The sequence below is a fragment of the Thermobia domestica genome, chromosome 10, assembly GCF_964235325.1.
Source record: "Thermobia domestica chromosome 10, izTheDome1.hap1.1, whole genome shotgun sequence".
Lineage (NCBI taxonomy): Eukaryota > Metazoa > Arthropoda > Insecta > Zygentoma > Lepismatidae > Thermobia > Thermobia domestica.
In genome coordinates, this window is record NC_137463.1 from 259,160,814 (window position 1) to 259,174,258 (window position 13,445).

Consider the following 13,445-nt stretch of genomic DNA (forward strand, 5'->3'; position numbering starts at 1 on the left):
TATCATTTGCACCTGAAGAAACTTTGTTCTCTCTGTGTCCCGCATAGTCTCACTGAAAAGCAGATGACACACATGTAACATGGTGCCGGGAGATGCTGCAAATATTTGATAAGAGACCATATCGATATATGATGTCCCGACCAAACTCAGAACAAAGTTTCTGTTTTTGATGATGAGGATATACCTGTAGCTGTCAGAAAATCCCAACTAGTAAAGAAGAAAATGATAGCTGTATCCTCCAAATCGAGTGGAATTGTAGAGCGTGTCGTTTTGGACACACAAAAGACAGTCATAGCTAAGTGGTACACTGAACAGTGCCTGCCTAAAGTAATCGAATCTATGAAGAACCTAAGACCAAATTCAAGAATGAACACCTGGTTGCTACATCATGACAATTCTCCAGCTCATCGCGCGAAAGCCTGCACCAAATATTTGATATTACAGGACTGACACCTTTTGAGTACCTTCCTTACATTTCGCTTCTTGCGGTTTTCCAGTGATGAGAATGTTCTGTGTATTTGTCTTATTCCCTAGCGAAACTTGGTAGCTTTGGTTTAACGATTAGTTTGGGAGGACGGAGAAGTGTATTCAATATGGTGTCAATTATTTTGAGAAAATTAAGTACAAAAAAAAAAAAAACTATATTGCCGAACTTTCCTATTACCCTTGGTATGGATGAAATAAATTAGACCAATAAAAGTAGTGGCTATTTGTTTTTAATAAGATGACTCTTCTCAATCAAAAACCAGCCGTACATATAAATAAAAACACAACTTTTGTTATAGCAGAGAGAGAAAGTTAAGTTTTAATGAGGTAAGTTTCATTGAAAACAAATTAAGGCTAGAACTCTGATTTATTCTCACCCAGTTCTAGATCCAAAAAGAAAATGGTTATTCTCTTGGAGGCAACGTAAAAAACTGAAATAATACAACGTAAAATCACAATATTTCGGCATTCTACTTTATAATATACCTTTTCTATCTTCAAATACAAATATTTCAACCATATTATTATTGTAAAGAACTTTAAAAAATTAGTATTCTCAAATTTTCTTATTTTATTTAACAAGCTCCAGTATCAATTCAGTTCAATTTCACAATAAAGTTTGCAATTCAGAAAACTCAAACGGTGATATATCAACTACAGTTTATGATGCCCATAAGGTAAAATTAGTCTCATTTGACAAATTTTTTCTTACGTATTATTAACTATATTCAGAGACGTGATTGTCTAAAAGATTATTTTATGGAATAATACAAATATAAAGTCAGGAAATCAGGAAGTAAAATCTATGATCTAACATGATTTTCATTTCTTATCGAAATACTGCAAAACTGATTATTAGGTCAGTTCTGACATTTAACCTATACTAAAATTTAAAGACCATAAAATAATAGTAAATAAATAAATAAATAAATAAAAGTCTTGAAGTCTCAAATAGATATTTTATATATATCTAAATATTAACATTGTGCTCTAACTGGCATCATGTAGTTTCTAAAAAATCGATCCGCAAATACAATATTAATTTTGTAGCAATTCCGTACTCAATTCAGAACGAAAAATGGTTACCAGTGGAATCGAAATAACATATTATAAATTTAACTGAAGAGAATTGTTTCCTCGTTAGTTACTCAGGTGAATTCAAAGGCAATTGACGAACACCTGTAAATTCGAAAGCAATTACCATATTGGTGAATAACTGTGAATTCAAAGGTAATTACCATATTGAAGAACAACTGAATTCAAAGGCAATTACCATATTGATGAACAACTGTGAATTCAAAGGCAATTACCATATTGATAAATAACTGTGAATTCAAAGGCAATTACCATATTGATCAAAAACTGTGAATTCAAAAGCAATTAGCACATTGATCAACAACTGAGAATTTAAAGGCAATTACCACATTGATGAACAACTGTGAATTTAAAGGCAATTACCATATTGATGAACAACTGTATGGACGAAAATATGATCATATTATTGCTCTATATATGAATGTAATTTTATTTGATATATTACGAAATATTGAATGATAATTGTTCACACTGAATCAAAATAAATTTATTAAATATATTTTACGACTGTTCTGAGCATAGCATATTTACTAATGTCACGAACTTCAACTCCATAACGGGTATGCCGGGGTATGTAAAGTAAAAGTTTACCTTCGGAGGTCTCCATCCACAGCCTGGAAGAGGTAGTCCATCAGGTCCTAGTGGACAGGGAGCGTCAAGACCTGGTACTCCCTGATCTCCTTTGTCACCTTTGTCTCCTTTCCTGCCTCTCTTACCAGATGGCCCCTTTAAGATTAATATACATACTTACAATGTATTCTACAACATATAACACGCAAAACTGTTATTTGATTACTCACGTTGGCTCCTTCCTTATATTTGTATATTCATATAAATAAAGGAATATTTAATTAGAAAATTTAACATTATTGACACTAGTTAAACTAATCAACGCTTTGGAGAAAATTGCAGGATATAAAGTCAATATTAAACATGAAATTAAACTATTTTTTACCGGTAACACTAAAAAAAGAGTATCTTTTTAACAAAACATAATACTAGTTGCATACATATTCAACACAGTATTTATCAAATAATGGCTGACTCTATTGATACACATCGTTTTGTCCCAAATTGGAAAATGATTTTATTCTGAAAGATTTTATTCCAAGAAGTGTATTATCAATTGATCAAGTCACCTTGAATATGTATGAAAAACATTCTCCGTTTACTTCTTTCAACAAAAATATTTGAACCTAGGTTACAAAACCATTTCTTGTAGCAATCTCTCCAAAGTATTGATGACTCTCAGTTTCAACCTCTAAAACAATATGCTGAAATTGGACGTAAACAATGTTCTTTGAAATGTAGTTCAAAGAAACACAGTATCTTGATTATTTATATCAGACTGGCCTTACGAAATTCTATAAACTTTAAACCGGTTTAACATTCATTGCTAATACTCACTAACAGTTTATTAATTTTAATAAACCTTCAGTTAACTGTTGAAATTATTCAATTGATTTATAATTATAAGCGTATTGAAACAGTTCTATTGTTTATTGTAGAAACTTTTATTCAAAAAAGTATTGAATCATCTGTCTTAACAATTTAAGATTTTTTATAATTATTAACTAATAACTTATTTCCCACCTAAGATACTTTTGAAGCTGTTATATTTTCCCTACAAATATAGAGAGGATGCTTTTAGTAATTACGTTGGTATAATCGAATTTTAAATGTATAAAGGTAAACAGTTTAACAAGAGCTATTATTGTCAGAATAAAACGAGAAGATAAGTGAGCAGCTTCTTGCTCTTCACATTAGTAATTTGAGTAAGGATTTCCGAAACCTTGGCAAGTATGTTTCTACCAATAGAGTCATTCTATTTCAAATCAACCAATGATGAAAAATACATGTCTCAGATTTTGAAAATTTTTGGTACATTTGAAAGACATGTTTGCGAATAGTTATTTCCCAAAATAAAACTTTTCCAGTTCTTATAGTTAATTAGTAATTAATTACGTAATCAGCTTCAAGGTCACGACTCAGAAACGTCTGATTTTGCATTTTATTGTTTATTTCAATAATCACAAGAACTATAAAGCTAAAAATTTGCATCCTCATGTAACTTTGCCTGTAGATTTTAAATCTGCAATCAAGACTAATGAATATTGTATAGGTATAGAGTTATAACAACATATATGGTCTAAAGTTCAGACCCCAGAATGGGCATGTGGTGAAAGTTGTACATGTGTGAAATTTTAGCACAAAGTTAATAAATACCTATATTTCGTGTGAACCAAATTTTGTTTTGGGTATTTGAACCTAAGGCCCCCCAAAAATCTGAATATATCTTTTGCCTTGTAACGAGTTTCTGAAGTAATGATATAGGCTACTAGATACTGTGTACCTTCTATTACAACTATTTCATCTACCTTCTATTACAACTATTTCATCAGTAGCCTACAATTACAGCAAAAGTAACAGTTGACTTACCTACTAACCATCATCACTGTACAATGTATCAATGTTTACCGAAGTCTTGAATAACTAGTTAATTTTATTAACAGACTCATGTGATACACTATGTGATAGAAATGTGATCTGTTGCGTCTATAGGAATGTGATCGGCTGGCACCTATATGATATCGTCGGTTCTAGGAGAGTGAAAAGTGGAAGCGGGCCCTGCAGGGTGTAACAACTTTATGTTGTAGTCCTGATATTCCTCAGAATATTCCACCACCATCCAATCCACCATTTGCAGCCATAGACACACTTACAAATGTTCTTGGATCCAAGACTTTTACTTCTGATCTCTTCTGTTTGTATTGTTTGTCTACACAGGCTGTATGTAGGTATTCCATTGGTGTAGAGGAAATTGGTCCAATTGTTAAAGTTATTTCATTGTCAGGAATGAAAGCATGATTATTTCTTGTTCCAAATATTGTTTTCACAGTGATAAATCTATTTTCTTGATTCGTGCGATGCTGCTGAACATCTGTTGATACAAAAAATATCTAATGGATGTGATATTGTCCACAGCCCCTTTATAAAACTGCTGTGCATTTAATATTTGGTTCGCAGTTGTCTTTTGTAAACTCGCACATATTAGAAGCTTTATTTTGACCCTTAGGTTTAAATACCCAAAACAAAATTTGGTTCACATGAAATATAAGTATTTCTTAACCTTGTGCTAAAATTGCACACAAGTACAACTTTCATCACATGCTCATTCCGGGGCCCGAACTTGAGACTATAAATGCTGCTATAACTCTACACCTATACCATATTTATTAGTTTTGATTGCAGTTTTGAAATGTACAGGCAAAATTACATGCGGATGCAAATTTTTAGCTTAATAGCTCTTATGATTATTGAAATAAACAATAAAACGCAAAATCAGATGTTTCTGAGTCGTGATCTTGAAGCTAATTTCGTAATTAATTACTAATTAACAATAAGGGCTGGAAAAGTTTTATTTTGGGAAATAACTATTCTCAAACATGTCTTTCAATGTACAAAAAATTATCAAGATCTGAGACCATGAATTTTCATCAGTGGTTGACTTGAAATAGAATGACTCAATATATATGCACACTATGTATGCATATATATATGGTGTTTCAGGGGAAAAGGGCAATAATTTGTTAAATGATAGCATGAGTAATTCTAAGCAAAAAAAAATACTAACATGGCTTCTGATTTTATGTTGCTCGTCCTTACGCTGTATTTATTCAACACAGTTGAGACATAGCGTATTTAAAAGGTTATGGAATGGCCTTTCCAATTATATGCAACACGTGCCAGTGCTTTCTTTGGGAAGGAAGTTCTTAAGAGAAATTTCAGAATCAGCGTTGCCATCCAATTCATTTAAGAACTCCTTTAAAAAATAAGGATTTCTAAATTTTCCCCAATAACTTTCGTTCCGAAAACACCATTCCCACGTGTTGCATATCGTTGGAAAGGGCAGTCCAAATGCGCTATGTCTCATCTGTGTAGAATAATTACAGGGTGAGCAATAATGACCAAAAATTAGAAACGGTTCACAACCTATAGGACCTATAGCTTTCAAACTGTTGGGAGTAGGACCCATGTTCATATTATGTTTTGGCTTAAAATCAATCATACTACCATTTTGCAAAGTACTGCCCTTTTCCTTGAAGTACCTTTATATATATTCTCATTTTAAAATGTCACGTACACCCCTTTCCCTCAAAATGGGGGCGGGGGAAACCTCGTGTTTGACTCATTTTTTAGGCCCCTCTGTATTGTACATTGACTCTTAACATTTTTCTTATTTGATATATAGTTCGCGAGATATTGGCTTGCAACACTTATTTTGACACACCCTGTATATATATAGTTGTATACCTGTCAGGTTCTCGTCTGGAGAGGCGAATTGTACTGTGTTGCAACGTCGAAGATAAAGAACCACAGAGAAGATATACTAATCTATCAAATAGTTACATCGATTCTTTCCAAGTGGCAGTTCAAGTCGATAGAGGTTAACATTAGCACCAGTTATTAGCGTAACTGTTTGATGGAATCGTAGGGCAACGCTGATGGCTCCAAGTTAATCTGTTACGTTGCCACATAGTGAAATTTTGATTCCCCATAGCGTCTGAAGGAGACCCCGGAGAGTATGCCATTATATAACATTTTCACTTCATTTTGACCAGAAAAATAGCGCTCTGTTGCTCATGGACACCATTTTTTTTAGAGTACTCGATATATATATAATGAATTCGAATTTGAACGAGTATTCATGTGCAGGATACATAAACGAGAACAAATTACCAACATATATTGCGGTTTAAATAATGTGCCTGCAAAAATTGACCAATTTCACGTGTTGTAAATTAGATAATGTAACCCAGATCAAATTATTTTATTTTAAAGACATAGGACTAGATCGTTATAAACGAAGGTTATCAACATCGAAAGTTTGACAAATTCTAAGATGATCCAATATTTGCTTATAAATATATCAAATGTGCAAAATCACTCATGCACATTATCTAAAAAAATATCACTAAAATACCTAATTTATTTCAAACAAATTGAATACGTACAGGATCTCCTTTTGCACCTTTCTCTCCCTTCGGACCCTACGGAAACAAAATTATATACATAAAGTTAAAAACGAAGCCTTGAGTACCGTTTGTAATGCATTTACTTAAAATGTAATTTAATGCTTACGGAAAATAATATAAATAAATATTATAACAAACATTATAAATGTTTCTAAAATTAAACTACGGCAGCATGATGAGTTAGTCAATATTTTATCTAAAACCATTATAATCATCAAGGATAAAAATGTTAATTGTTTACTGCTTAAAAGCAATTTTATAATTTCAATTTTTCTAGATAACTATATAACTAATACTTAATCCAAGGATGAAAACTTTTAATATCTATCATATAAGAAATCTATGGTTATGACACATAATTACTGCCAACATTCCAAATTATGATAAGAAATATAATTTCTAATTATTAATAATTAAATCTACTAGGAACATATGTCTAACTCCACAATTCATTAGCCATTTTCTAGTTAACTTTAAAGGGTATTAATAGACTTAAAAGACCTTCTGTTTACGATCTTACATGGCGTTTAAATAGTATCAATATTTCTTACTCTCTACGAAAGAGAAAAACAGATTATGTGATACAGATGTATAAGCAGAAGGAATGCAGTATCCTAAGACGCTATAATATTCAATAATTTTAGTTCGTGCAAGCATGCAACGAGAGAGGTCGTATTGTGAAAGTACTTAACAAGAATTTTAGGAATGACCCCAAAAAATGGATCAAAAGATTGCGATCTTTGCCAATAATTAATTTCTGGATCAGGGGCAACAAAATTTTTGAACGGCCCCTAAATCGAGTTTTCGTATTTTCTACGAAATAACCATATCATACTGAGTTAACTGATAATTTGGGTTTGGCTACACTGTATGTAGTTCTCTAGATATAAGGTCTACAAGAATATTTTATGTTGAAATATATTGGATGTTTTGATCCAAAAAGTAATCAAGAAGGTCATAATTATTTGCCTTTTAATTAGTAAATAACAATATATCATAAGGATGGTATATTATGAAATATAATATCATAACAATAGCTGAATACTCAAATAACCATCCATATAGCAATCCAAGCGCAACTTTTCAGTGAAAATTCTTCCCATCTTCAGTACGTGTCTCTTACAAACTTGTGTTGTTTGAAAAACTATGCTTTTGATCTTGGATCAGGGACCACACAAATTTTGAACGGCCCCTAAATCGAGTTTTCATGTTTTTTACGGAATAAACACATCATACTGATTTAAGTGATAGAGTTTGTGTTTGGTACACTGTATGTAGTTCTCCAGATATGCGGCGTACAAGAAACTTTTTGATTGAAATACGTTGAATCTTTTCATCCACTGAAAATTCTTCAGGTTCATATTTCCTGTTGTAGAATAACATTATCTATGACTGTGGTAAGTTGCATTTCATTATCTCTTTTCAGTTATGGAAAACAAGCAAAAGAAAAAAACGGTAAATTTTGTATTATTTTTAGTATGTCAGACTCTTAATCTAACACCCATGTTCTGTGCGAGTTTTTATTTATTTATTTATTTTTTAATATCTGCACTTGCTCCCAATTTGAAATAATTTCATTAATGTTTCATCACGAGCTTTATTTATGTTTGTCGTTGGTTGTCACCTGTAACCTAGAGGTCATAATTCTGGAACATAAAACTTCGGATTACATTTTACTGATCCACTTTGCAAATTTGAGATTTATGTAAGAATATAGCTACACGTTTTATGGGAAGTGGTATAGAAATTTCATGCATTACCCTGTAAAACACCTTTGATTATAATGGCCATACTGTTTCAAATTTACTTTGGATCTTTTTCTTTTATCAGGCCTCTACAATGATGTATACAGAGTGTTACAAAAAAAATGTCTCACAACATTTTGGGCACAGATTCCTCACATAAACATAGGAAATAGTTCAGATGGACCTGTGCTCAAATGTGGATAGTTTCGGAGTTATAGGGTGCCCAGCTCCACTACTATGGGATCTATCGTAGTCAGGTCAAGACATCACTGAGAAACTGCTATGGGAACTATCCAAATATTCATGTTTAAGAATGCTCTAGTACTTGCATACTGAGTTTTAGAGAGGTAGGTAGAGAGTGATCAAGTACTCCCAAATAGCCTCTCTAAAAGTGATCTTGCAAAGTACCGGAGATTCTGAAAGATAGATATTTGGATAGTTTACATACCAGTTCCTCAGTGATGTCTTGACCCGACTACGATCGATCCTATAGTAGTGGAACTATGGACCTTTAAAGTTTTTTTTACGTTTTCGGCACCCTTTAACTACGAAATTATGCACTTCCGACCACAGATCCATATGAACTTTTTTCTTATTTGATGTGAGGAATCTTATTTCCAAAATATTGACAAATTTCTGTAACACCCCGTATATTATTCCCGATATAATTCAATATTTTGCATAGAAACCTTCTCTATATCTTGAAAATCATAATTACAATGATATACACATAGTAATTAACTTTTATTATTATGGTTATTATTATTGAAGAAAGTATAACTTGTCCTGTTTATTGTATTATGAACTCCTATGGTAACACAATGTAATACAGTAAATTTTAATATGTTCTTATTTTGGATAAGGATAATATTAGCAAATCTATGAAATAAAAATTGTAGTTTTATATCGCAAGTTTTGCCCTTTAGCCCAGTGGTTCTCAACCTAATTACTATCACGACCCCATTTTATCACATCCTTTTGCCAGCGCCCCCCTTATCATTTCAGGTTTGTAATAAGCTTGTGTGGGGTTTTTAATATACCTATTTCGGAGATATCACGATATTCATCTATTTCTAGAATAGTAGAATCAATTTCTTGTATATAGTGGATACAGTAACTTCTCCACATCAAATAAGAATGGATTAAAAGCGAATGGATTAAAAGCTAATTTAGGCAGTTCAAATATATTACAATTATCGAATCCGATTCGTCATACTGTTTCAAAATGAATGTCATTGGCTGGAATTGTTTTTTCTTCCATGGTAAGCATTAAAACAAAGACAAAAAATCGCTTATCAGTTGAAAATAACTTGATAATGTGCGTCACGAAGATTGAACCAGATATTGCCGCACTAGTGAAATCACACCATGCTCAGGTTATCTCATTAGCTTTCAATTTTAATTGTATTTCAATATGCAGGTTTAGTTGCATTTGTATTTTTCTGGTATTTCAATATGCAGTTCTCATTAGTTTCATATCGTATCTCTTTCATTCAAATTTATTTTTAAACAACTCTGCACCTGTTGAAAGTGTTTAGTAGATTTATTTTTTGATGTTCTTAACAGTATGTATAAAAATCAAAATATGCCTTTCAGAACAAAATTCAAAATAATATTTAAAAATGTTTTCCGGTATTAGATTCTAATTATATTTATCTCTTACGTTTATCTTCGCGACCTCCAGGTTGAGAAACTCTGCTTTAGGCTAAAGAAGGATCATTATGAAAGTGAATGATTGTTAAAAAGTTCGTTGAATGAGAAATTACGGACAATATATTGTCCATCACAAATTCATATAATTTGAAATTGTACCAGGGTATTCTACACCAGAGGTAAACTCTATCGTAGAAAACATTATGCTCCCTTCCTTTTTATTACTTTTTTGTTTAGTTTAACGTTCCAAGATTATGCCATTTAAGCTAACGAAGACAAATGATTAATAAAGGTGAGTGACTGTGAAATACTTTTGTGCTCTTCACCGGGATTCGAACCCGGGACCGCTTGCATTATTAAAGACCCAAGATTATTACATTGAGATATTTTATATTTATGATTTTGAAGATAGTGAATTTATAACTGAAACTATGGTAACAATCCATTATGTAAATCTGATGTTTTACTCTCAATCCTAGTGAAGTATAACTACTTTTTCTAATCTGTATAATTTATTCCAAAATTATTTATGAATAAGGAAACACATCGCGTTTACTTTTGAAATTTAAAAGTTATTGAAGAACAATAAGATTTCTCACTTCGAGTTAGAACGTACTTCAAACCATTAATTTATGATTCGAATATTGTAGCGCGACTGTAAAACACAGGGTGATTGAAAAAACCAGGAAATATTGAAAATTAAATAATTTCATGAACACATTTTTTAAAAATATTTATCTTATTTAATAGTAAAAATAATGCCATTTTAGAATACATAGAGTACAATTTTAGTAACCGGTGGTCACTGGCTAACTGGCCACTGGTTACTATTGAGTACCAAATTGATCACCATCCTCTTAGGTATAGATCAATACCAATATGATCTCTCTATGACTTAAGGTTCCCGAGATATGGCTCCTTAAATCTCCCGAAATCAGATTTTTTTGGCCAATATCTCGGGAACGGTAAATCGTCGAGATATGATATTCGTGTTGATCAATTCCTAAGAGGATGGTGATCTTTTGGTACCAAATAGTAACCAGTGGCCAGTTATCCAGTGACCACCGGTTACTAAAATTGTACTCTATGTATTCTAAAATGGCATTATTTTTACTATTAAATAAGATAAATATTTTTAAAAAAATTGTTTTCATGAAATTATTTGATTTTCGAAATTTTCCGTTTTTTTTTTATACAATAAACTTTGTTCATTAAATTTAGTTAATAATCTTAGTGATTGTCTTTCAAAATGTCATATATGTTTTATTATATTCACAATTTCCACTATTATCACATATAATTTTACTGTGACATACTTTCTATTGCAAGAATGCAATTAATAGTAAGTGTACAACAACGTAATCTCATAATACGACCATATAACAATAAGAATGCAGAAACCAAGCAAAATATTCGATAGATATAGTGAAAGAAAAAAAATAGGAGAAGGAAAAGTAGAGGTGAGTATGAAATATGGGGCTACCTCTGCACCAGGGATCCCATCTGTACCCTAAAATACCAAAGGAAACAATTTAAGGTTAGATTTAAAAACAAAAGACTAAAACATACAATAGGTATAAGTAAAAACAAATTGTAAATCAAACCAAATCACCTCAAAGTCAAAGTAATTAAAATAAAGGTGCGAATTGACCAAAAAAGCAATGAAAAATTAAATAAAATTAATCATTAAATGATTACAATATGTTCTTAGTGTCTTCGTGGAGAACAGAAAACAGGTTAAATAAAGCTAATATTGAAAACAAACTTATTTTTTTGGCACTATATCTTAAAATGTACCAGCAACTCAATATTTTAGTTCCAAACAACATGAAAACTGTTCTCATTCAGGAAATAAAAACAATAAATTTCTCATTTTAAAACGAAACATATCATGCATGTGGTACAATAGTGTGAAAAAAAAAAAAAAACAACTTTAAAATGATTTGTAGAATACTGAGAAACGTATACATACAGGTAAGCCAGGATCTCCCCTTTCACCTTTTCTGCCAGGTTCCCCTTGAGCTCCCTGTTCAGAAACAAAATAATAATATTAGTATAATATAATATATAATTGCGATTCCAATTAAACAAAAGACTAAAATTCAATATTTCAAAATTATACAGAGTGTTTTCAAATGTATCACAATATTTTGGGAACAGATTTCTTACATCAAAAGAAGAAAAGAAGTGCATTGGACCTGTGCCCAAAAGTGGATAGTTTCGATGTTATAGGGTGCCAAAAACGTGAAACAAGTAAACTTTAAGAGTCCATAGTTCCACTATTATGGGTCCTATTGTAGTCGAGTCAAGACATCACTGAAAAACTTGTATATGAACTATCCAAATATCCATGTTTAAGAATGCTCCAGTACTTGCACACCAATGTTTACACACGTAGGTGGAGAGTGATCAAGTACTCCCAAACAGCCTCTCTAAAAATGATTGTGCAAGTACCAGATGTTCTGAAAGGTAGATATTTGGATAGTTCACATACCAGTTCCTCAGTGATGTCTTGACCCGACTACGATAGGTCTCATAGTAATGGAGCTATGAACTTATAAAGTTCACTTGTTTCACTTGTTTCATGATAATGGTTGATACCAAAATATGCTGATGATTGGAAATATTGAACATTTAAGAAGCGAAATCGATAGTATCTAAATTTTAATATGCATACTTCCTGATTCGATTTTTTTAAAGAAATGATCATATAATTTTTGTTTTAATACCATTCACAACACACATCAAATTACAGAACTACTATTACTGATACTAATATTGGCTATTACTGTTTTCAGAGATGACAATTTCATCTATACACATAACCAATTTCTAAAGGAATGATAACTTGTTATGTCCCTGCTTCCATATGACAAATCTGAACAATATTAAACAATTAGATAATTACAACTTCTATCGTTATCTAAACTACAAATAAAATTTTCAATGTATTATAATAATATACATGAAATAAACGTGATGGTAATTGTTTTCAACAAAATTATCATATTCCTTTGATTTTGGCAGTTACACATATATAAATCGAAAAAAAAAAAAATAAGTACATAGAGTTACAATAATACAACATAAATCCCTTAGAATTACTATGTTAAAAGTGGTCTTTTAATACTATCAAAAATATTTGTACACAGAATTAAATCAACTGGAGTAAAATGGAAAACTTAGAAAAGCAAGCCTTCTTCAAATATCAGTTTTCTTTTGCACACGTTACAAAGTGGATGAAAACTTACTTCTGAAAGGACATACGTAATTATGAGAATGAATGAAATGGTGGAATAAAGGTGGGAGGAAACACGAGAACCCCGAGAAAACCCATACCCATGGTGTTCTTATATCTGTGCGAGTGAAATACTGCTCTCAAGGAACTTCAAAATCAGAAACCGTACAAAATTCGCAAGTGTACTCGAGT

At 31.6% G+C, this 13,445-nt stretch overlaps 1 protein-coding gene across 1 annotated transcript in view; it reads right to left on the reverse strand.

Annotated features, from left to right (window-relative positions):
• Positions 1 to 13,445, reverse strand: part of LOC145661915 (uncharacterized) — a 213,892-nt gene that overhangs the window by 14,869 nt on the left and 185,578 nt on the right. The window contains exons 24-27 of the mRNA XM_081727262.1: positions 11,988 to 12,041; positions 11,499 to 11,525; positions 6,597 to 6,632; positions 2,173 to 2,307 (exon numbers count right to left, since the gene is read on the reverse strand). Coding sequence (XP_081583388.1) covers positions 2,173 to 2,307; positions 6,597 to 6,632; positions 11,499 to 11,525; positions 11,988 to 12,041 — 252 coding nt within the window. The remainder of the gene's footprint in view (positions 1 to 2,172; positions 2,308 to 6,596; positions 6,633 to 11,498; positions 11,526 to 11,987; positions 12,042 to 13,445) is intronic.